We start from the raw sequence: 25,868 nt of genomic DNA, 5'->3' as shown, positions 1-25,868 counted from the left end.
GATCACAAAGGAAAACTTATGATAATATGAATAAGTTAATACATTTTTGACCTCTCTTATTATAGAAAGTTTTGACCTCTTATTATATAATGTTTTATATATATATATACATATATATATACTTATTATATAAAGTTTTGACTTTTCTTATTATACTAGATTCATTTATTGCTCGTATTTCTTTAAATGAATAGACTCTTCCTTGCATTAGTTCTACACAGTTTAGGAAGCCATGGTATTTAACTGAAAATACTTCAGGAATAGTTCCTTAGATCTTTACACTGAGCTAGTACTTTATAGGATGAAACATCTTCTTAAGTGCTTTCATTTAGCTAGAGAAATAAGGAAGTGCTTTGTTTTTAATAAGTGTCAACTTTTATAATTGATCATTAATTATAATAAATAAAATTAGTGAAATTGCTATTTTTAATCTTCTAATTACATTCATTTCTATCAATGTCTATATTTTGTCTGTGCTGTTTTTTAGTTTAAAAGGCACAATCAAGATCAAGAGGAAATAAGAAAGACGGTATTTGAGATGGTCAATTACATCAACATGGTATGGCATATTTTATTGAGTGTAGTTTTAACAATTTGTTAGGTGGTGTCATTGGTCATTTCATGATACAGGGAAGAAAAACCAATACTTCTAAGAATATGGCTGACTGTCTCTTGAAAGGTGACCATGACTTTGGCTACTTCATTGAATATTAATATTACATGATAGAGAAGTATCTCACCTACTTGCCACATTATTCTCAGGTCCATCAAGATTTAGAAGGTGGTTTTGTTTTGGTCTTTCTTTTTCTAAAGCCCAGTAAGAAAATGGTGACATACAAATGCCAATAGAAAACCAAATGGAAAAACCAACTAACCAACCAATGAGATAAGCCAAACTCTGGTACAATAGCAGCTTTCAATACATTATCTCATTTAAACCTTGAACAACCCTAATGTATTATTAAACCTAATTTATAGCTAAGGAATTAGCTTCTAAGACACAAAATAACTTGCCTAAAGTCACAAAGTTAGAAAACAATAGAGAGAAGATTTAATCTTAGATTGGTTAGATTTCCAAGCCTATTTTCATTGTGCAACTGTTGATTCAGTTCTTTAAACATGATTTTATCATCTAATTTCCATTAAAATTATTTTTATATCCCTTCTATTCAAACCTTGTTAGTTGAACATATGGTTAGCTTACTTTGTTGAAATGGCTGAGTCACCTGCGGTCCTGCAAATACTGTAACAATAGAAATGAAATGAAGGTGGACCCAGTAACCAAGGTCATATCTCATTTTCTCACCACAAAGAGTATGCTGACTCCTCTTAGGAGACCTCAAGAAGTGGCCATGTTTATTGAGCACTTACTTTGTGGCAAGTATTCTTCTAGATTACGGAAATAAAAAGATGAACAAAACTGACAAATATCTCTTTCTTCAAGGCATTATTCTTCCCTTCAGGAAGTTAGCATTCTTGTTCAAAGAGGCAAACAAGTCAAATAAAGAGTGTGTAAGATGATGATATGTGCTATAAAGAATAATAAAACATTTTTTAAAAAGAGAGAAAAAGAGAAAGGAAGAGAAAGATTTAGATGTATGCATTGTGGATTGGTTTTTTTTTTTCTTCTTCTTTTTTGGCTATTTTAATTCTTTGTTGCAGCACTCAGGTTCTTCGTCGTGGCATGCACACTACTCTAGTTGCAACATATGGGCCCTCCGGTTATGGTGTGAGGGCTTAGTTGCCTGCAGCATGTGGGATCTTAGTTCCCTGATCAGGGATCAAACTCCAATCACCCTGCATTGGAAGATGGTTTCTTTACCAGAGAACCACCAGTGAAGTCCTGAGGCGAGATATCTTGGGTGCTGTGTTAAATAGGGAAGTCATCTCTAATAGGGTAATATTTGAGCAGAGACTTGTAGGAAAGAAACAGATGTAACCCTAGGAAGAGCAAATGACCTGAGTGCAGAACCCAGATTGCCTTGCTTGAGGAGTAAGTGGAAGGCCAGAGCCAAGAGAGGGAGACGACATCTAAAGGTAGTGGTGGCCAAAACTTGAAGGCCCTAGTGAGCCTTTGTAAGGACTTTGTTTTTTTTTTAATTAAAATATAGCTGATTTATAATGTTGTATTAATTTCTGCTGTACAGCAAAGTGATTCAGTTATACATTTATGTACATTCTTTTTATATTCTTTTTCATTATGGTTTATCACAAGATAAGCCATTTCAAAGTATGTACGGTTTATACTGAGTACAGTTTCCTGTGCTATACAGTAGGACCTTGTTGCTTATCCATCCTATAAATAATAGCTTGTATCAGCTAATCTCAAACTCCTAATCCATTCCCCCATGCCACCCTCTCCCCATTGGCAACTACAAGTTGGTTCTCTATGTCTGAGAGTCTGTTTCTGTTTCATGAGTAAGTTCATTTATGTTATATTTTAGATTCCACAGATAAGTGATCACAGATGGTATTTAGGACTTTGTTATTCTTAATGAGTGAGGAAGACATTAGAAAGGCTGAACTGAGATGTGACATGTTTAGATCTGTGTTCTTAAAAGATGACTTTGGCTGTTCTGTTGAAGATAAACTGAAGAAGTGCAAGAGCAGAAACGAGGCCAGGTAGGGGAACTGGCCTCGTTCAGGCTAAGAGATGGTGGTGGCTTGAGAGAAACCAGTGATGGGTGACCTATTGAGAAGGTCTGATCTCTGGATAGAGTGACTTGAGTTTAGAAGGTGGATGGGATATAAGAAGCATAAAAAAAGAGAGAAGTCAGGTGACATCAAGGGTTTTGACCTGAGCAACTTCAAGAATGTGAAGCAATGGTGGGGGGACAATGGGAACCTTTCAGAGAAGAGATTAGGCTTTCCATTTTGGACACATCAACTTTGAGGTATCTTTTTGCACAAAGACTTCTAGTTGGAAATCCTGAAGACACAAGATTGGAGTTCAGGGCAAGTTCTGGGTGGAGATATAAATCTATACCTTTTTTTAAACTTGGTCATTATTTATTTATTTTTAAATTGGATTCTAATTGCTTTACAATGCTGTGTTAGTTTCTACAATAGTGTGAATTAGCTATATGTATAGCACACATAGGTGGCATAAGATGGGTCAGCAAACTGTGGCATGTGGACCAACTGTGGCCTGTTGCCTCTTTATAAAATAAAGTTTTATTCAATCATAGCCATGCCAATTTGTTTACATTGTCTATGGTTGCTTTCCTGCTATAATACCAAAGGTGGTGAGTAATTGCAACCAAGACCATGTGGCCTCAAAGCCTAAAATATTTTCTATCTGGACCTTTACAGAAAATATTTGTAAAATCACCAGGGAAATGGGTGTAGGTAAGCAGGAAAAGGACACAAAAATATATCCTTGAAATACTTCTTTGAGGAAGAGTAAGAGGGGAGGAGGTGAGAGTGGAGGTGAGACCAAGGAGTAGACAGGAAAGAAAAGGAAAAGTTGTGGTTGTGGAAACTACTTGAAACAAACATCTATCAAAGAAAGACATAATCAATGATGTGAGATGCTTCTGAGGACCAGGGACTGGCCATTGGATTTAACAAAGGAGAAATTGTTGGTCTCCTGGATGAAGCAACAGACTGTAAAAATCATGATTTTAGGGAGTCTAGAAACAATGAGAGAAGTGAACTTAGAAACAGCAAATACAGATTTTTTTTTCTGGAAGTTTTTGCTATAAATGGGAGCAGAGAAATGAGGCATAACTCAAAGGAGGAAAAATCACAAAGAGACATTTCCCCTGCCACAATGAGGCATCCTTTTGATTCTGATGAGAATCATTGCGCAGAAGGCTAAACACTGACAATGCAAAGAAGACGGAAAAATTGCTAGAGGAATCTCTGATACGGGGTGAGATGGCAGGTCCGGTGCATAAGTGAGGAAGCTGGCCTTGGGTCACTGACCTGTCATTCATGCAGTGAAGAAGGGCAAGTACAGGTTGTTTGAACAGGTGTAGACCAGTGTGGGTGGACGGGTGGAGCTTGTGGAAATTCTCTTCTGGTTGCATCTTCAATGAATCTGCTTAAAGTCAGGACTTGAAAGAAAGTGCCAGAATGTTTAAGAAAGAGAGGCATGTGCAGAAGGCTGCGAGAGTGAATGGATTTTGGAAATACAGCAGGTTTGCTGGAGGGTGGTTCAGACCACTTGAGGTTAGTAGTCATGTCTTCTGAGTGAAAGCAGTCAGCATCATTTGCTTTCCCCTGTCTGAAAGCAGAGCTTGATGGAGGAGAAACAGAAAGGACAGTTTGTTTTAACCAGGGCTGAAGTTTTGTCAGGTGGGTGAAAAAAAAGAAGAGAGAAATAAGAAAGTTGGAAAACAATCAAAGCAATATTTTAATCTGGTTAGATTTTTACTTCCCTTTTGATGATAACTGCATACCTCAACACTTTTCTTGTTTTCTTTTTTAAAAAATGTCTTCTCAAATTTCTTAGCAGGGAGTTTCCCCAAGAGAAAGTCTTAACTGAGGTTTTCCCCAGCTTTATTGAGATACATTTGACATATATTGGACAGATTTAAGGCATTCAATATGTTGATTTGGTATACTTATATATTGCAAAATGATTAGTTTGGCTAACCTGATAGGTTGGCTAACATCTCCATCATGTCACATGATTCCATCAGTTTTTTTTTTTCTTTTTTATGATAAAAACATTTAGAGATCTGCCCTTTTTGCAATTTTGAAGCATAGAATACAATATCATTAACTGTAATCCCCATATCATACATTAGATCCCCAGAACTTACTTATCTTATAACTGGAAGTTTGTACTCTTTGCCCAACACTGTGCAGTTTTACAAACTATAGTGGCAATATAAGTTTTTGTCTGTAAAGTAAATGTATTGTCTCATAAGCTTAACTGGTTATTTCTAAAGGATCCTATATGTGCTGTAGATTCTTTGGTTCAATCCATTTGATAACAGAGGTCCCTTACTTTATTGTAACTCATTTATATGCAGGACTTTTCCATGTAGCCTTTTCCTTTTCTGATGTTCAAATCAGCACTGAGTCAAGTTTGCTAATTCTTTTTAAAAATTTATTTATTTTCCATAGCAAGATTTCTTTTAACTTTTTATTTTGTATATTGTAATAGTTTCAGGTGGACAGTGAAAGGACTCAGCCATACATATATATGTATCCATTCTCCTCCAAACTCCTCTCCCATTCAGGCTGCTACATAATACTGAACAGAGTTCTCTGTGCTATACAGTAGGTCCTTGTTGGTTATCCATTTTAAATATAGCCAAGCTTGTTAATTCTGAAAAATTATGACTCTTAGAAAGTTACATTGCAATTGAGGAAATATATTTATATAGTGAGGTCATAGTCATGAACTACTAGAAGGATATTATAATATTTCTTGAGGTTGCAAGCAGGAAAATTTTGTTTCAATAGACCCTTTGTCACCAAAAAAAGGAGTTTATAGACTAAGAGTGTCTGTCTTGCCTACAAACGGGGATGCTAGTGTCTGCCAAAAGAGGTGGTAACTTCCATTACACAAGTATGTTTGGAAATAAGGTTTTTACAGTGTAGTTGTAAATAAATTTGAAAATCTGGAGTACATAGAAAATATTAAAAGATAATAACACCATTATGAATAGTTGCTTTGCCATTTTTTTTTCTTTTGTAACAGCTTTATAAAAAGCTCAATACTTACGTGGCCTTAATTGGGATGGAGATCTGGAATGACAAGGATAAGATAGATATATCTTCCAATGCAAAACTCACTTTAGAAAATTTTTCTAAATGGAGGACAGGTGTCCTCCTGAAGAGAAAGCACCATGATGTTGCTCAACTACTCACGTATGTATAGATTTTCCCCCTTTTTACATTCTGTGGTATTTGGCATAGACATCTTTGAAAGTCTTGGCAAAGCAAATGGTATCTCAAAACATTACAGATTTACATAGGATGCTAAAAGTTTAAAAAATATTCTTTTGTATCTTACGTTGCATATGGTCTTCTTTTCTTTTTTTTTAAAGAGAGAGAAGCTATATGGGAGCAATGATTCATCAGAAGATTTTTTTATTGTTATTTGATCTATAACAGAACAGAAAGACGGGGTTTAAATAACGGGGGCTTCCCTGGTGTCTCAGAAGTAAATAACCTTCCTGCCAATGCAGGAGACATAGTTTTGATCCCTGGGTTGGGAAGATCCCCTGGAGGAGGAAATGGCAACCAACTCCAGTATTCTTGCCTGGGAAATCCCAAGGATAGAGGAGCCTGGTGGACTATAGTCCATCGGGTTGCAAAAAGTTGGATACTACTTAGCTACTGAACAACAACAGCAGCAGCTACACAGGATATGAATACTGCAAAGCTGGTTCATTGGGGTTATCTTTGAAGGATAGCCACCACAGTTTCTTAGTTTGGAAAGATGAGTTCCAGACTCAAGGACTCAGCACAAGACATACCTCATTTTTTGGAACTACTAACACAACAGAAGTATCGAAATTAAACTTAATGACTGAGCTACAAACATAACAATATGGGAATTAAACTTTTATTAGACTGGCTAGTAACCTCAGATATGCAGATGATACCGCCCTTATGGCATTAAGTGAAGAGGAACTAAAAAGCCTCTTGATGAAAGTGAAAGAGGAGAGTGAAAAAGTTGGCTTAAAGCTCAACATTCAGAAAACAAAGATCATGGCATCTGGTTCCATCACTTCATGGGAAATAGATGGGGAAACAGTGGAAACAGTGTCACACTTTATTTTGGGGGGCTCCAAAATCACTGCAGATGGTGACTATAGCCATGAAATTAAAAGTCGCTTACTCCTTGGAAGGAAAGTTATGAACAACCTAGATAGCATATTCAAAAGCAGAGACGTTACTTTGCCAACAAAGGTCCGTCTAGTCAAGGCTATGGTTTTTCCAGTGGTCACGTATGGATGTGAGTGTTGGACTGTGAAGAGAGCTAAGCGCCGAAGAATTGATGCTTTTGAACTGTGGTGTTGGAGAAGACTCTTGAGAGTCCCTTGGACTGCAAAGAGATCCAACCAGTCCATCCTAAAGGAGATCAGTCCTGGGTGTTCATTGGAAGGACTGATGCTAAAGCTGAAACTCCAATACTTTGGCCACCTCATGTGAAGAGTTGACTCATTGGAAAAGCTGGGAGGGATTGGGGGCAGGAGGAGAAGGGGACGACAGAGGATGAGATGGCTGGATGGCATCACCAACTTGATGGACATGAGTTTGGGTGAACTCCGGGAGTTGGTGATGGACAGGGAGGCCTGGCGTGCTGGGATTCATGGGGTCGCAAAGAGTTGGACACAACTGAGCAACTGAACTGAACTGAAGACTGGCTCTAGGACCAAGCTCAAATTGTAGTAGAATCTAGTGTCGTGAAATAATTAAGGTAGAGAGATATAAATCATGGCCAGGATGACAGATTGTACAGATAAGGCATGGTAATCCAATATCAAGAGTAGATTTCCTGAATAGACCAGAACAAACAAGATAAAAGGACTAAAAGATAATGGTAGAGGAAATAACCATGCTATCATGTGTAAATTGACTCTTACCATTTCTCTGACAAATTAACAAAATACACCCATACCTGTGCATCATCAGGTAGGAATCTAATATGAACTCCAGATTCCAAATGAACTCTCTCCACTGGAAAGAGAAAGCAAAATAGTGAACTCCATAATGGGGGAGAATTTTATTTTTTATAAATGAGCTAGGAGCAAGAATTAAATCCACAAAAATGTAGACTTGAATATAAAAATTTTCTAATATAATTTTAAAAGAGAATACAAAGGCCATAAATCTTTAAAGTATTGTGTATGACACAAAGTATTATTTCAAAATAACAGATAACTCCATAAGGAATGGAAAGTGGAAGGAAGTTCTCTAATTTCCTCATTTTTTATGGCAAAATGTATACTCTCCATTTTTGATGTTGATAAGTGGGAAAATATAGGTTCAACTTTTTATGTAAATGCATCTACTAAGGGAATTTGAAAAATAATGCATACTTTGCAAATTTCTAGAGACAGACCAGAGTGACCATCTTGAACAGATAGCACAATAGTAATAACCAAAGAAGCACATGGTATAATTACAAATTGAAAGGAAAACAAAATGGAATAAATTTTTAAAAAAGAAATTAAAATGACTAAAGACCAAATATATTATCTATGTGAACAAATGCAAGTAGTTAAAATATCTCTTAAACAGGACAGATATTTCAATTGCATAAGTACTTCAATAATACAAAAGCTTTCAGAATGGGGCCAAATTCCAAATCCAGCTACAGCTATAGCAGTGCTAAAAGAAAATCAAAGTAAACATATATGAGGAAAATATAAATTAAAATGAAAGATATTTCACTTTAATATATATATTTATATACATTTATAATTTAATTTATATTTATAAAGCAAAAATATTAACACTGATTACATCCAGATGCCTGAATTTAGATGGTATGACAACCATCATATAAAAAAGTGTCGTGAGGTCTTCTGCTAATCAGCATTCTAGAGGAATTGTCTATAGAAAAAATGTCTATTATTAGAATCATGAGTGCCTGCTAAGTTGTTTCATTTGTGTCCGACTCTTTGCAGCCCTGTGGACCATAGCCCATTTCATGGGATTCTCCAGGCAAGAATACAGGAGTTGGTTGCCATTTCCTCCTCCAGGAGATCTTTCCCACCCAGGAATCGGAGTCTGTTATGTATCCTGTATTGGCAAATTATTTACCACTAGCCCCACCTGGGAAGCCCAATTAGAATCATAAGTTGTATCAATTTCTTTCTTTTTCACAGGACAGTAGCATTTTCTGGAACAACTGTGGGCCTTGCTTACATATCTACAATGTGCTCTCCTGATTTTTCTGCTGGCATCATTAAGGTTTGTTTAAAGATAAAATTGCTGGTTCTACAATTCAAGTCTGTCAAGGGCTGTTGTGCTGAATCTATGGAGAAAATATTGTTTTTCTCCTTTAATCTGTTGATGTGGGAAATAACATTGATTTAATTTCAAATATTGACTCAATCTTGCACATTCACCATAAACCTGGCATGGTCATACTGTATTATATCTTGTATATATTGCTAAATTCAACATGTTAACATATCATGAGGATTTTTGCATCTATATTCAGAAGGGATATTAGTCTGTAGTTGTCTTTTCCTATATATGTATTTTTCAGGTTTTACTCTCAGGACAAATATCAGTATAAACTTGACCATATATAGTGATGTGTAATTTTCAATTTTCTGGAATATTTGAATAAAACCAGTTTTTTTTTCTGGAATATTTGAGTAAAATCAGTATTGTTGTTTAGTTGCTAAGTCGTGTCTGACTCTTTTGCCACACCATAGACTATAGACTACCAGGCTTCTTTGTCCATGGGATTTCCCAGGCAAGAATAATGGAGAGGGTTGCCATTTCTTCCTCCAGGGGATGTTCCCGACCCAGGGATCAAACCTACATTGCTTATGTCTCCTGCATTGGCAGGCAGATTCTTTACCACTAAGCCACCAGGGAAACCCCAAATCAGTAGTATAACATAGTAAAGTGTTCAGTACAATTCACCAGTAAAACCATACGGGCCTGGTATTTTTTGTTGCAAGGTTTTTAAGCATGCAATCAATTCTTTAATAGATATAGAGCTATTCAGGTTATTTATCTCTTCTTAAGTAAGCCATGGTAGTTTGTGTTTCAAGGAAAGTTGTCCATTTAATTTAACTCGGTATAAATTTGTTGATGATATTCCCTTACTATCTTTTTAATATATGTAGAATTTATAGTGATTTCCCCTCTGTCATTCATGATATTAGTAGTTTGTGTGTGTGTGGAGAGGTGGAGCGTTTCCCCATAATCAGTTTGGCTAGGGTATATCAATTTTATTGATCTAAGAGAAACAGTTTTAGCTTTACTGATGCTCCTATGGTTTTCCTAGTTTCTATTTTATTAATTTCAGTTCTTGTCTTGACTATTGATTCTTTTCTTGCTTTCTCTGTATTTAATTTGTTCTTTTTTAGTTAAGTAAGGAAGAATTTTAAATCATGAACTTGAGACTTTTCTTCTTTTCAAATATGATCATTTAATGCTATTAATTTCTTACTATGCACTGTTTCACGACTGAGCGACTGAACTGACTGATGCCCTGTTTTAGCTGCATCTGAGATATTTGGCTATGTGTGTTTTCATTTTTATTAAGTTAAAATTTTTTCTAATCTTCATTTTGATTTCTTTTTGGACTCAAGTATGATTTAGATATACAGGTCAATTTAGATTTGATCCATTTATCATATAATGTTCCTCTTTTTCCTGAATTATCCCTGTTGTAAAGTCTACTTTTTCCAATATAAGTATAATACTTTGTGGACGGTTTACTTGATACAACGTTTTCCTTCCTTTAATTTTTAACATGTGGACTTCTTTCCATTTAAAGATTTATGCTAGACAGTATACACCTGGGTTTTTTTTTTAATCTAGTCTGACAATCTGTATTTTACATTGTATGCTTAAGTAATTTATATGTAATACATTACTGATATTGTTGAACTAAAATCTCATCTTGCTAGATGTTTCCTATACCATCTCTTCTATTTTTTCTGCCTTTTTAGAATTGAGTATTCAAAAAATAATTTCATTTACCTCCATTATTAGATTTTTTATTGATTTTCCTTTTTAATGGTTGATGGGATTTATTACACATCTCTGCCTATCTGTTTTACCTTTGTTGTTGCTGTTGTTTAGTCACTCAGTTGCGTCTAACTCTCTGCAATCCCAAGGACTGCAGCACACCAGGCTTCCCTCTATTTTTCCTCTATTTCCTTGTATTGTTCACTTAAGAAGACTTTATTATCTCTCCTTGCTATTCTCTGGAACTCTACATTCATTTGGGTATATCTTCCCCTTTCTCCTTTGCCTTTCACTTCTCATCTTTTTTCAGCTATTTGTAAGGCCTCCTCAGGCAACCATTTTGCTTCTTGCATTTCTTTTTCTTTGGAATGGTTTTGATCACTGCCTCCTGTACAATGTTATGAACCCCTGTCCATAGTTCTTCAGGCACTCTATCAGATCTAACCCCTTGAATCTATTTGTCGCATCCACTGTGTAATCATAAGGAATTTGATTTAGGTCATATCTGAATGGCTTAGTGGTTTTCCTACTTTCTTCAACTTAAGTCTGAATTTTTCAATAAGGAGCTCATGATCTGAGTCACAGTCAGCTCCAGGTCCCATTTTTGCTGACTGTGTAGAGCCTCTCTATCTTTGTCTGCAAAGAATATAATCAATCTGATTTTCGTATTCCACCATCTGATGAAGTCCATGTGTAGAGTCATCTCTTGTGTTGTTGACAGAGGGTATTCTATGACCAGTGTATTCTCTTGGCAAAACTCTATTAGCCTTTGCTCTGCTTCATTTTGGAGAAGAAAATGGCAATCCATTCCAGTACTCTTGCCTGGAGAATCCCTTGGACAGAGGAGCCTGGCAAGCTACAGTCCACGGGGTTGTAGAGTCAGACGTGACTGAGTAACTCACACACACACACACACACTGCTTCATTTTGTAGTTCAAGGCCAAACTTGCCTGTTACTCCAGGTGTCTCTTGACTTCCTACTTTTGTATTCCAATCCCCTATGATGAAAAAGACATCTTTTTTTGGTGTTAGTACTAAAAGGTCTTGTAGGTCTTCATAGAACCGTTCAACATCAGCTTCTTTGGCATTAGAGGCATAGACTTGGATTATGGTGATGTTGAATGGTTTGCCTTGGAAATGAACCGAGATCATTCTGTCATTTTTTGAGACTGCACCCAAGTACTGCATTTTGGACTCTTTTGTTGACTGTGAAGGCTACTACATTCTTCTAAAGGATTCTCACCCACAGTAGTAGATACAATGATCATCTGAATTAAATTCACCTAATCCCATCCAATTTAGCTCACTGATTCCTAAAATGCTGACGTTCACTCTGCCACTTCCAGTTTGTCTTGATTCATGGACCTTCTATGCAATTTTGTTCTTTACAGCACTGGACTTCATTTTCACCACCAGATGCACGCACAACTGCATCTGCACAAATGCACAACAGATTTCTGCTTTGGCCCAGCCTCTTCACTCTTTCTGGACCTATTTCTCTGCTCTTCCCCAGTAGCATATTGGACACCCACAGAAGATGAGGTGGGGGGCTCATCTTCTGGCATCATATCTTTTGCCTTTTCATACTATTCATGGGGTTCTCAAGGCAAGAATATTCAAGCGGTTTGTCCTTTCCTTCTCCAGTAGACCACGCTGACAAGGTGAGGAGGCTGAAGCTAAAATCAGACTCTCTACTCCACTTGGCTACAGTAAAAATATTTAATTATTTCCTGAATGATAATTCAGTTTGCAAACCAGAGGATCTGTCTCTCTCTTCTTATCCTCAGGATCACAGTAACAACGCACTTCAGGTTGCAGGAACCATGGCCCATGAAATGGGCCATAACTTCGGAATGTTTCATGACAACTACGATTGCAAGTGCCCTTCTATAGAATGTGTGATGGATGGATCATTAAGGTGAGCCTTTCTGGGAAGATGATACTTACTCTTGTTTTGGGTTCACTCTGGGCTATGCTATTCTTTTCTGTCATATTTATCAACCTGTTCAAACATAAGCAGCATCAGGACATGATCATGAATGTGGGTCTATACCAGTCTACCTGTGATGATGGTATCATCACACTCTTTGTGATGCCAAGGACTGTAGCCCACCAGGCTCCTCTGTCCTTGGAATTCTCCAGGCAAGAATACTGGAGTGAATTGCCATTTCCTTCTCCAGAGGATCTTCCCGACCCAGGTATCGAACCCAGGTCTCCTGCATTGCAGGCAAACTCTTTACCATCTGAGCCATCAGGGAAGCCCCATACCATCACACGGTACTATATATATATATCATGTAGTATTTTTCATTAACTGAGATATAGTTTAAATATATTGTCTCTTTGCTCTTGGGGTGACATGTCACTCTATCCTCATCTTAGGTGCACAAGATCTGGGTTCAAAAGATCATTAGCATTTACCACAGTTTCAATGAATTCAGATTGGTTACTCATGAGGGAAAAGTTTTAGAAGAAAAATCTAATTAAAGAAGAAAGAAATTAGAACACTTACTAAAACCATACACAAAAATAAACTCAAACTGGACTAAAGACCTATATGTAAGGTGTAATACTATAAAACTCTTAGAGGAAAATATAGGTAGAACATTCCTGACATAAATCACAGCAGGATCTTTTTCTATCTATCTCCTAGAAGATTGAAAATAAAAACAAAAATAAACAAATGGGATCTAATTAAACTTATAAGCTTTTGCACAGCAAAGGAAACCATAAAATGAAAAGACAACCCTTAAAATGGGAAAAAATATTTGCAAATGAAACAACTGACAAGGGATTAACCTTCAAAAATATACAAACCACTCATGTAGCTCAATATAAAAAAAAAAAACAGACAATCCAATCAAAAAATGGGCAGAAGATCTAAATATATATTTTTCCAAAGAAGACATACAGACAGCTAAAAAGCAAATGGAAAGGTGCTCGACTCACTCATTATGAGAGAAAGGCAAATCAAAACTACAATGCGGTATCACCTCACACTGCTCAGAATAAAGTGAAGTCGCTCAATTGTATCCAAATCTTTGCAACCCCATGGACAGTAGCCTGCACCAGGCTCCTCCATCCATGGGGTTTTCTAAGCTAGAGTACTGGAGTGGGTTGCCATTTCCTTCTCCAGGGAATCTTCCTGACCCAGGGATCAAACCCAGGTATCCTGCATTGTAGACAGACACTTTACTGTCTGAGCCACCAGGGAAGTAAAAAAATCTACAAATAGGGCTTCCCTGATGGTTCAGTGGCTAGAAGTCTGCTTTGCAATGCAGGCAACAGCAGTGCTGTCACTGGTCCAGGAAGATCCTGTTCGCTATGGAGCAAGTAAGCCCGTGCGCCACAAATACTAAGCCCCTCTAGAGCCTGCAAGCCGCAACTACTGAAGCCTGTGCACCTAGAGACTATGTTCCACAGCAAGAGAAGCCACAGCAATAAAGAGTAGCCCCCACATGACATAACTAGAGAAAAGCCGCGTCCAGCAACGAAGACACAGCGCAACCAAAAATAAATAAGTAAAATAATTATAAAAAGAATACATTTATTAAAAAAAATAACTATAAACAGTAAATGCTGGAGAGTGTGGAGAAAAGGGAACCCTCCTACACTGTTGGTGGTAACATAAATCGGTGCAGTCACTATGGAGAACAGTATGGAGGTTCCTTAAAACAATAAAATTAGAGCTATCATACCATCCAGCAATCTGTCTCTTGGGTATATATATGGAGAAAATATATACCATATTTTTATTGGTATATATTCTGAATTATAATTCAGAAAGATACATGCACCCTAATGTTTATTGCAGCATAATTTACAATAGCAAGGATATGGAAGCAACTTAAACGTCCATTGACAGAGGAATGGATAAAGAAGATGTGGTTAATATGAAATATTACTTAACCGTAAAAAGAACGAAATAATGGCATTTGAAGTAACATAGAGGGATCTAGAGATTGTCATATTGAGTGAAGTCAGACAAAGACAAATATATGATATCACTTATAGGTGGAATAAAAAACCTCAAGAGATGATTGATATTTGGTCTCGGTTTCAGAGTGCTTATTTAAAATGCTGAATTATGTGCAAACTACATTTTACATAGAAATGTATCTCAAATAGTTCCCATTCGTGATCTCTTCCAATAGAGGTCATTTCTATGTAAAACCATCAGAATTGCCTTTATAGGTCATGTCCATTTGATGGCCTCTAAACCCTTCAGTTCAGATGGTAAAGCGTCTGCCTGCAATGTGGGAGACCTGGGTTCAATCCCTGGGTCGGGAAGATCCCCTGGAGAAGGAAATGGCAACCCACTCCAGTATTCTTGCCTGGAGAATCCCATGGACAGAGGAGCCTGGGGGGCTACAGTCCACAGGGCCGCAAAGAGTCGGCCACGACTGAGCGACTTCACTCACTCACTCACTCACTCATTCATAGGTGGAATCTAAAAATAGGGTATAAATGAACTTATCTATAAAATAGAAATAAAGTTACAGATGTAGAAAACAAACTTATGTTACCAGGGGTTTGCTGCTGCTGCTGCTAAGTCACTTCAGTCCTGTCCGACTCTGTGTGACCCCATAGACGGCAGCCCACCAGGCTCCCCCGGCCCTGGGATTCTCCAGGAAAGAACACTGGAGTGGGTTGCCATTTCCTTCTCCAATGCATGAAAGTGAAAAGGGAAAGTGAAGTCGCTCAGTTGTGTCCGACTCTTCGCGACCCCATGGACTACAGCCCACCAGGCTCCTCCATCCATAGGATTTTCCAGGCAAGAGTACTGGAGTGGGGTGCCGTTGCCTTCTCTGACCAGGGATTTAAGTGGGGAATATATTGGGAGATTGAGATTGACATATACACTCTACTATACATAAAATAGATAACTAATAAGGACCTACTGTATAGCACAGAGAACTCTACTCAGTACTTTGTAATGGCCTATATGGGAATAGAATCTTAAAAAGAATGGACTTATATATATATATAAAACTGATTTACTTTGTATCTGTATACCTGAAACTAACACAGCATTATGCATCAACCATACTCTAACAGAAATTTTTTAAAAAGAATGTTCTCACAGGAAGATGAAGAGAAAGTCTTTGAAAAGAGATTACATACTCCTGCCTCATCTGAGGCAAAACTGCTCTGGAATTTTATCTTTAAAAACCCCACAATTTCTTTGATGTGTTCATTTTCTCTTGTATTTCCCTCTCTCAGTTCACATTGGCTAAAGTTAAGTCTCCCATGCCCTTCCACAAAATAGAATATGACTTGCAGGCCAGTTACATATCTTATGCTATCTCTTCCAGATATCAATGCATTTTTATTTAAAAATTTTTTTTAATTTTTATTTAAATACAGTTGATTTACAATGCTGTATTCTGTACAGCAAAATGACTCATATATATATGTATATACATATGTATGTATATGCACATGAATATATATATATATATTATTTTTCATATTCTTTTCCATTATGGTTTGTCACAGAATGTTGAATATAGTCTCCTGTGCCATACAGTAAGACCTTGTTGTTTATCCATTCTATATATGAAAGTTTGCCTCTGTTAATCCCAAACCCCAATTCCTTCCCTCCTCTCTTCCCACCACTGCCTTTTTAAACCTCATCCTTATTTATGGAATGAAAAGAGGCCATCAATTTAACTTCCTCTGAAGGAAAGTGAATTCTTAAACATATAAGTAAACATAATTTTAGTGCCTTTAGCGTTTCTCAACCAAAATGACCTAAGGCTGAATGAATGAGATTATCAGGATAAATTAGAAGAATTTTCAATTTATTTAACAGCAGCCTGGATGCTCTATTTTGAGATGTGGCCATACTTGCTCATTAAGCTGGAGGTGTTTCTACTTGCCCAGGTGAGCTAATTCAGGCACAAAAAAATGAGCTCATGATTTAGCAGCTGCTGAGTGGATTCCATTCGCACTTTTGGGTTATGTTTTGAGTATATCACACTCAGCATCTGATATTTCTCCCTATCTACTCAGTGTGATTGTATTGTTTTCTCTTTCCTTACCTTTACAGCATAAATATACCTACAGACTTCAGTTCCTGCAGCCGGGCCAGCTTTGAAAAATTCTTTGAAGATAAATTATCCAATTGCCTCTTTAATGTCCCACTGCCTACAGATATCATATCCACCCCGATCTGTGGGAACCAGTTGGTAGAAATGGGAGAAGACTGTGATTGTGGGACCCCTGAGGTACCACCAGCTCTTTCAAAAATGATCTAGTTTGTTTTTCAATTGCTTAAGAGATGAACTGTTAAAGAACATATGTGTGCATGCTAAGTCGCTTCAATAATGTCCGATTCTTTGGGACTCCACGGACTGTAGCCTGCCAGATGTCTCTGTCCATAGGACTCTCCAGGCAAGAATACTGGAGTGGATTGCCATGCCCTCCTCCAGGGGATCTTCCCCATCCAGGGATTGAGCATGAGTGTCTTACATCTCCTGCATTGGCAGCCTGTTCTTTACCATTGGCCCCACCTGGGAAACCCAAATGAACCTTGTGTTTCCTGTAATTTTGTAGATTTGTGTTTGTAGACAGTGGTCAGATCAACCTTTCTCACAAAAAAAAACCTGAATTGCTTAAGATCTTCCTTGTTTCCCTCTCAAGATTCCTTCCCCATCTTCTGTTTTATAAATTCCACCCACCAGCTTGGGCTTCATATCCTCAACCCTCCTTTTTTGGGAGAAATACCTCACATTTCTTATGTGCCTAAGACTTACTGAGCAATTACTTTAGACCCAGCCCTATGATAGATCTCAGAGAGCGGAAATAACTTGCTTAGGGTCATGGGGCTGGTAATTGGAGGAGCCAAGATCTGGATTCAGGTGTTAGGTGTTTTGTTTTTTTTTTTTAAACAACCCTAGAGCCTCCCTGCCCTGGAATTCAGTCATTTCTCACTGCTTTGGGACTCAGAAATTGTTATCATTCAAAGTGCCTGGCTTGGTCCCACCCTCTTGATAGGGAAGCCAGGACTCTGAATGGGACCTTTGCCCCTATCTTATTAACATTCAAGTGAGTACCAGGCCAGGCCCTTAGGATGTGAGCCTTTCAGTAACTTGAAAACTGTGCATGCTTGCTCAGTGTCCAACTCTTCAACCCCATGGGCTATAGCCCACCAGGCTCCTCTGTCCATGGGATTTTCCAGGCAAAGATACTGGAATGGGTTGCTCTTTCCTCCTCCAGGGGATCTTCCCAACCCAGGGGTCCAACTCTGTATCCTGTGTCTCCTGCACTGGCAGATGGATTCTTTACCACTGCACCACCTGAGAAGCCTAACTTCAAAATAGGATTACACATTTATCTTTTCTGTGGGAAAAAGGAAACTTTCCCAGATGATGTTTGTTTGAAATAAGGTCAAGAGTTTCAACACTAAAAATCTGTGACTCTAAATACATCACACCTTTTGGCTGAATCTAAACAGCTGGGAGGGATTGGGGGCAGGAGGAGAAGGGGACGACAGAGGATGAGATGGCTGGATGGCATCACTGACTCGATGGACGTGAGTCTGGGTGAACTCTGGGAGTTGGTGATGGACAGGGAGGCCTGGCATGCTTCGATTCATAGGATCGCAAAGAGTCGGACATGACTGAGCAACTGAACTGAAACAGCTACAAGGGGAGATTCCCCAGTAGGATTTTCCCCCATGCCTCGTGTAGGTGTTTGATTTCCTAGAAACAAGGAGGAGAGAAGAAGACAAAGTATATTGCCTTACAGAGAATTGAGTTAAATGTCAAACTTGATTAAAGAACTGTATTTTTAGATTTTCTGTACATGCTCTAGAGCTTAAACTTACTGCTGGATAGATACAAAACTGATGAGCTGAATTATGTTCATTAGTTAGAAGAATTTGATTTTCAAAAACTATCCCTTTTTTTGTTGTTTTATTTCATATTTCACCAAAAATATACCATGTTCAGTATTAATCTGGAAGATTGGAGAAGCTAGAAAAGATATTTAAAAAAGAAAAAGACAAAGTCAAATTCAGATAAACTCAATATTTCTAATGTTAAGCTTGTGTTTTTTCTCCCAAATTATTTTCAGACCGTATCAAAGGAATGTCTGTGTGATGAGTGAATTATATTATGAATAGTGCAAAAAATGAGACCAAAAGCTAATCTGGTATTTACATTTGTTTCTGGATTTCTTAGGAATGTACCAACATTTGCTGTGATGCAAAAACATGTAAAATGAAAGAAAATGTTCAATGTGCATTAGGAGAATGCTGTGAAAAATGCCAGGTAAGATTATTATTTATTTATACCTTAATAATTATGTTTGCTCTTTGTTTTTTTTTTTTTCTGTATTAAAATCTTATCTTAGAGGTTATGTTAAATGAAATAGGCAAAGTAATATTTTTCTGTCTGTAAAATAATGTTAGCTACCATCTCTCAAGTCCTCACTGAACACTTTGCAACCTTGGGCTCTTTAATTCTCTGACAGCCCTTTGAGGTAGATATTATTATTTAATTTTGTTTTTGAGGGGACAGAGTCTCAGAACAGAAAACATACAAAATAATATAGCCACTAAATGGCAAACTCCAAATATGACCAGTTCTAAAGCCAATGTTTGGTTACTCCTACCTACTGTTTCTTCTGATGCCATGGGATCTTCTTGGACCAAGTCCAGTAACTGTTTGCATATACCCTTTGTCAACAAAAAATGAATCAGTTAATCTAAGAAAGAAATGAAAAATTTCATTCTAGTCAAATTGAGGATCATAACGGGAAGACCATCTCACAATGCTCTGGAAACCAGTGAGCCCCATTAGGATTCAAAGCACAGTTGTGTAAGTTTTTCAAGACAAATACATTAATTAACATATTATCGATAATTTACACAATCCAGATCTAAGTGCCATCATGGCCCCTTACAAGCTCAAGAAGGAAAGTTATTGTTGGTGCTGGGAGGATGTTGCTCTTTATGGTTGAGCAGGTATTTCTGCCCATGGGGAGGTTTGGTTCATCCTAATGCAGATACACAATGCACATTCAGGGGAGAGAGGAGGCCATAGGGCAGAGATACTTTTTTATGTTTAAATTTTTCTTGTCTTGCCATAAAATATGAATTTATTTCATATTTTAATAATGGCTTAGTGGGAAATTTTATTTTGAATAATATAGGGGTTCCTTTATCTTCATCCTTTGAAGTCACTTCCAGATGAAATTCTTAGAAAAAAAGACTTAGGATGAGGATGCTCTGTCAGTTTCTCTGTGGGGCTTTTTTGAATTTCTCTTCCAGTTAAGAGTTTAGCATATTTCATTCTACTATGGCACAGAATTCTGTATTGTGATTATTTATTTGTTTTCTTAATTAAACTGATTGTTAAGGTCCAGGATCTGATTCATGCTCACTTAACAAAGAATTGCATATATTTTAAATGCACGGTAATCATGTAAAAAAGGAATATGCAGATGGCATGCTGGGTTATAGGTAGTGTTTTGGATAGATGTTTTTTGTTTGTTTTTGTTTTGTTTTGATGTTGGAGGGAAAGGAAAGAAATAAAGAAAACCAAAAGGAATAAAATTGGAGAATGTAAGTAGTATTCAGCAAGTATTTAAGTCCCATTTGTTAGAGATTACGGGTGATTAAAAAAAAAAAAAGTAGCTTGTTTCTAACAAGCTGTGTGTGCTGTGCTTAGTCACTCGGTAGTATCTGATTATTTGTAATCCTTTGGACTGTAGTCTGTCAAGATCCTCTTGTCTGTCAGGGGAGTGTGTAATTTCCTCAGTTCTGTCTCACTGCAACAAAGATTTGAAACGGTGGACCAGTGTTACAGTTCAGTTACAGCTCAGTTTTATTTGGCAAGCAAAGGATAGTACACTTTCAAGGCGTGAGGGCGGGCCGACCCCAAAGGAGAGGTCTTGGCTTACTCCTTTTATTCATTTGTTTTCTCCCCACTGAGCCTGCCCAATGCAAATTGGGCTAGCCAAGAAGTGGGTATGTTTGTTTCACAGGAAGTTCTCACTCCAGTCCACAGGTTTTCTTTTGTTCCATTTTTGCAGGCGTTTCCCTTTCTTTTTTAGCCACTGCCATTTTGGACTCCTTTTTCCTATTCTAACTACCTAATATTTCCCCCTCAAGAGATGGGAGACCCAATTCCTAGGGAATAGGGGCGTCAGGGTCTCTCTGGCTACTTTCTGCTGAGCTGGGATGCGGGGTGCATTGGACCTCCCCCTCTTTCTAGTCTCAAGCCTCAGAGTCCTTATAGCGGTGTCCATCTAAGGGTGAGTGATATTTTCCATGGTCGGATGTAGTTTCATCTATCCTTATTGAACTAGCACTGTATTTTGTAGCTTGTTGACCTGGGCAGAGACAAAATGGGTTAAACAATTGATAATGCATGGAGCAATCATAAGCAACATCAATATGGTGATAACAGGGATTAGTAGGGGCATTAGCCAACTCCAAATCCCCCCTTGCCAAGAGAAAGATCCCCCAAAGAGAGATTGTAGCCACCCTGAAAACCCTCCAGCTTGTTCTTTGAGCTCATTCTTTGAGATCCCTTAGGATTTGAATGTTTTTCTTGAGGACTGTGAGACTTTAACTTAGCTTGAGATATTTACCCAGAAACAACACATCTCATTCAAGATGGCTCAAGTCCCTTCTTGTTTAGGCATCAGGAAATCTATCTTCTGGATTTTTCTGTATTTTGGAGTACAACCCCTGCCAAGCTGTGTTGGCTCTTTAGAGCTTTCCTGAGAAATCTTATCCCCAGAAACTTAATTTTGGGGGTGTTCATTAGAATGGCACTCATCTGTAGTCCTGAATAGTTATCTGAGATCTCCCAGGGGCTTACAGGTGTATTGAGTGTCCTCTTCTGTTTTCTTCCACAGCTTGACTCATTAGTAGTAAATCCAGGAGTTGTGTCCTGGTACCTTGGCTGTTGTGGGGGTAGAAAGCATTACAAGATAGGGGGCTCTTCCATTTGGGCTGGAGTTGAGTCTTTGGGGACCCATCTTTCCAGACTTTAATTTGGACTTGAGTCCCTGGAGCATATTGTGGTAGGTCTTTAGAATCTTTTGGGTCCTGGTTGACAACCCACAAGTGTATATCTTGTTGGAATTGCCCAAAGGCCATGGATTAAGACTGGGGGGTCTGAACCTCTGGATCTAGGAAGAGGTCATTGACATAAACAAAAGTCTCCCATATAGCATCTCATAAGGACTAAGACCAACCTGTTCCTTAGGGGCAATATGGGTGCAGAGGAGAGATATTGGTAAAGCCTCCTTCCATCCCAGGGAGGTCTCCTAGGTTATCTTTTTTATCATTGATTTTAAGGATTGGTTGGCTCTTTCTACTTTTCCTGAAGACTGAGGGCTCTAGGCACAATGAAGGTAATAAGTAATGCCCAATGCTTTACATACCGCTTGGGTGACCTTAGAAGTAAATGATGTCCCATTGTCACTTTGTAATGAGCTTGACAGACTAAATCTTGAAATGATTTCATGGAACAGTTTTTTTTTTGTTTTTGTTTTTACCACCTCCTCAGCCTTCTCAGTGTGGGTGGGAAAGGCTTCAATCCATCCTGTGAATGTATCTATCATGACTAGTAGGTATTGAGAAATTGGCATCTGGGGGAAGTCGATCTGCCAGTCCTCTCCCGGGTAGGTCCCATGTCATTGGACAGGGTGGGCCAGCTGGGGTCCTCAAGCTCCTTGGGAGTTGTTTAACTGGAAAGTGGAACAAGAGACCACTTGCCTTATAGTCGTTTGGAGGCCTGTTCCTCTGAAGGCCCTTTCTAGTAATCTTTGGAGGGCCTTCTCCCCTAAATGAGTGTTGGCATATAAGGAGTTAACCAACTACCACTGAAAGTTCCCAGGCAGGAAAAGGAGTCCCTCCTTTTGGAACCAGCCCATAAGATCTTCTTGAAAGCCCTCGCTCTTAGCTTTAAGAGTCTCACTTACAGAATATGAAGGAGTTTCTGGCAAATTAGTCTGTGGAACTAAGGTGGTAACACCTATTAGGTCATTGTTTTGTCATGCTGCTCTCTTTTTGGTGTCCTTTACAATGGGAGACTGAAACCTCAGCAGGCAGATGGACTGCCTCCAAGAACCTAAGGATTTGATCACCATATTTGATTGGGGACCCTTGTGTGGTCTAGTGGCCTCTTTCTTCCTAAAATAGCAGCATGTGCATGTAGCACCAGAAAGGCAAAGTTGGAGTCAGTGTAAATGGCTACTCTTTTTCCTTTTCCCAGCTGTAGAGCTTGAGTCAGGACTATTAGCTCAGCCAATTGGGCTGAAGGACCTGGTGGCAAAGGTTTAGCCTCTATGATCTCAAAATTGGAGTCTACTGCATATCCAGCTCTTCTTTTTCCATCCAAGACAAAGCTGCTTCCATCAGTGTACCAGATTTCCTCAGGATTGGTCAGAGGATCTTCTGACAACCCCTCTTGGGGTTTTGTCCAGTGGTCCAAAGTTTCTAGGCAAGAGTAAAAGGGGAGAGAGTCCTTGGGGCTAGGCAGGAACATAGCTGGATTAAGAACCTCACAAGGGGATACAGTCAGGCCTGAATTTTCCATCAGCACTACTTGATATCTGAGGATCCTTTGATCAGACATGCATAAATGGCCTCTCCCATTCAGGAGTTGTTCCACTTGGTGGCTGGTAAAAATAGCTGATTTGCCCCTAAAGTTCAGTTCAGTTGCTCAGTCATGTCTGACTCTTTGCGACCCCATGAATTGCAGCACACCAGGCCTCCCTGTCCATCACCAACTCCCGGAGTTCACTCAAACTCACGTCCATTAAGTCAGTGATGCCATCCAGCCATCTCATCCTCTGTTGTCCCCTTCTCCTCCCGCCCCCAATCCCTCCCAGCATCAGAGTCTTTTCCAATGAGTCAACTCTTTGCATGAGGTGGCTAAAGTTGCCCCCAAAAGAGAGTTTTAAAGCATCTTCTATCAGGACTTCAGTAGCTGCAAGATTTCGAAAGCAGGGAAAGATCTCTTCCCAATAAAGGAGTAGGACACTCAGGCACCACCAGAAACTGGTGGGAAAATATTTGTCCATCCGAGTGACAAAGAAGTGCTTAGGTGAATCTTTTTGTTATTGTTTTTCCTGTAGCAACAAAAATGGCACAGGTTTGGGAGGAGAATGCTCCAGAGTAGGAGGTCAGGACAGAGTAGGTAGCCCTGTGTCAACCAAGAAATTCTTAGACCTACCTGCCACATCCGGTTGGACCCTTGACTCTGGCTCCATGAAGGTTATCTGTGACAGGTAGGCTGGCTGGAGCAGGCCACTTCAGTTCTGTTGAACTATCAAGAGGGAAGGTTTGGTGCTTGACCTTGAGGCTCTTGGGTCCCAAGGGCAGAGTGCCACCCAGTGTTCCAATTGATGGCGTTTGTAGCAAACTATTTTAGCAGACTTGTCACAGTTTGGACACTCTTTGGCCCAATATACCACCTGTCTACAGATTAGGCATGTGCCTTGTGCCTTGTCCTTCAAGGACTCGGAGTTTGCCATAGGGCTTCCCTGGAAGACAGCCAGCATCTGGACATGCCTTATTTCTTTCCTTCTTTCCCTTTCCTGGGCCTTGGCCTCCTTCTCCTGTTCTCTGATATAAAAGGTATTGGTGGCTGTCTGGACCATCTCATCTAAAGAGGCAGCAGGGTCCTGCTGCTGTAGCTGTTGCAACTGTATCCTGATGTCTGATGTACACTGGGATAGGAATTTGTCCTTTAAGATCACCTGTTCCTCATAAGAGTCTAAGTTGGTAAACTTTTGAAGGGCCTCTTTTAGACTTTCCAGAAAGGCAGTGGGGTTCTTGTTGGACTCCTGAGTTATTGCTGAGACTGGGTAAAGTCCCACAACTAATAGGCTTCCTTCTATTTTCCTTGGGTGGACTTCCTTAGGGGTGAGTCTATCTGAAGCTTATCCTACCCAGTACTGTTGTAACCTAAGAGCCAGGCATACTTGGGTCAGGGTGCAGATCCCCAGGCAGGTTGAGATGTGACAACCTCCTGGAGATTGAATCCCCGGGCAGGTCGAGGCATGACAACCTCCTGATAATTGGGTCCCTGGGCAGGTCAAGGCATGTAGACCTCCTGGGACCCCTGGACTGGTGGATCCCCAAGCAGGTTGAGGCATGACATCCTCCCAAGGACCAGATTCCTAGGCAGGTTGAGGCAGGTCGACCTCCTGGGACACCCAGGCTGGAGCTGGGCATTCCCAATGACTCTAGTATGACTAGTGCTGGGTAGGATTAAGGGGTTGTAATCTTAACTCATTGCTGGTTTGTCCACCACAGATGGGAATAGATACCATGATGTAAAGCAATCCAAGCCTGTGCCCTGAGACTGGGAACCTAAGGAAATAGCCATAAACCTTATCCTCTTATTTCTCTGAGGGAATGTAAGTCACTGATTTCCTCGCTTAGCCTTCCAGAGCAGTTTAGGGTATTTCCAGTGGTAAACATTTCATTGTCATAGACCCACTTTAGGTAATAACAGAGGTAATGACAAAGGCTTTCTTATCTTTTCTTGCTATTCTTTGGAACTCTGCATTCAGATGTTTATATCTTTCCTTTTCTCCTTTGCTTTTCGCTTCTCTTCTTTTCACAGCTATTTGTAAGGCCTCCCCAGACAGCCATTTTGCTTTTTTACATTTCTTTTCTATGGGAATGGTCTTGATCCCTGTCTCCTGTACAATGTCACGAACCTCATTCCATAGTTCATCAGGCACTCTATCTATTAGATCTAGGCCCTTAAATCTATTTCTCACTTCCACTGTATAATCATAAGGGATTTGATTTAGGTCATACTTGAATGGTCTAGTGGTTTTCCCTACTTTCTTCAATTTCAATCTGAATTTGGCAATAAGGAGTTCATGATCTGAGCCACAGTCAGCTCCTGGTCTTGTTTTTGCTGACTGTATAGAGCTTCTCCATCTTTGGCTGCAAAGAATATAATCAATCTGATTTTGGTGTTGACCATCTGGTGATGTCCATGTATAGTCTTCTCTTGTCTTGTTGGAAGAGAGTGTTATGACCAGTCTCGGCAAAACTCTATCAGTCTTTGCCCTGCGTCATTCCGTATTCCAAGGCCAAATTTGCCTGTTACTCCAGGTGTTTCCTGACTTCCTACTTTTGCATTCCAGTCCCCTATAATGAAAAGGACATCTTTTTTGGGTGTTAGTTCTAAAAGGTCTTGTAGGTCTTCATAGAACCATTCAACTTCAGCTTCTTCAGCGTTACTGGTTGGGGCATA

At 39.0% G+C, this 25,868-nt stretch overlaps 1 protein-coding gene across 5 annotated transcripts in view; it reads left to right on the top strand.

Annotated features, from left to right (window-relative positions):
- LOC102277413 (disintegrin and metalloproteinase domain-containing protein 28) overlaps nt 1-25,868 on the top strand; it is a 125,755-nt gene that overhangs the window by 25,365 nt on the left and 74,522 nt on the right. For all 5 annotated transcript variants that reach the window (XM_070375526.1, XM_070375525.1, XM_070375528.1 and 2 more), the window contains exons 8-13: nt 488-559; nt 5,657-5,826; nt 8,799-8,883; nt 12,414-12,544; nt 16,679-16,856; nt 18,813-18,902. In XM_070375526.1, coding sequence (XP_070231627.1) covers nt 488-559; nt 5,657-5,826; nt 8,799-8,883; nt 12,414-12,544; nt 16,679-16,856; nt 18,813-18,902 — 726 coding nt within the window. The remainder of the gene's footprint in view (nt 1-487; nt 560-5,656; nt 5,827-8,798; nt 8,884-12,413; nt 12,545-16,678; nt 16,857-18,812; nt 18,903-25,868) is intronic.

This window comes from Bos mutus, chromosome 8 (assembly GCF_027580195.1).
Source record: "Bos mutus isolate GX-2022 chromosome 8, NWIPB_WYAK_1.1, whole genome shotgun sequence".
Classification (NCBI taxonomy): domain Eukaryota; kingdom Metazoa; phylum Chordata; class Mammalia; order Artiodactyla; family Bovidae; genus Bos; species Bos mutus.
This window is presented reverse-complemented; position numbering and strand designations above follow the sequence as displayed.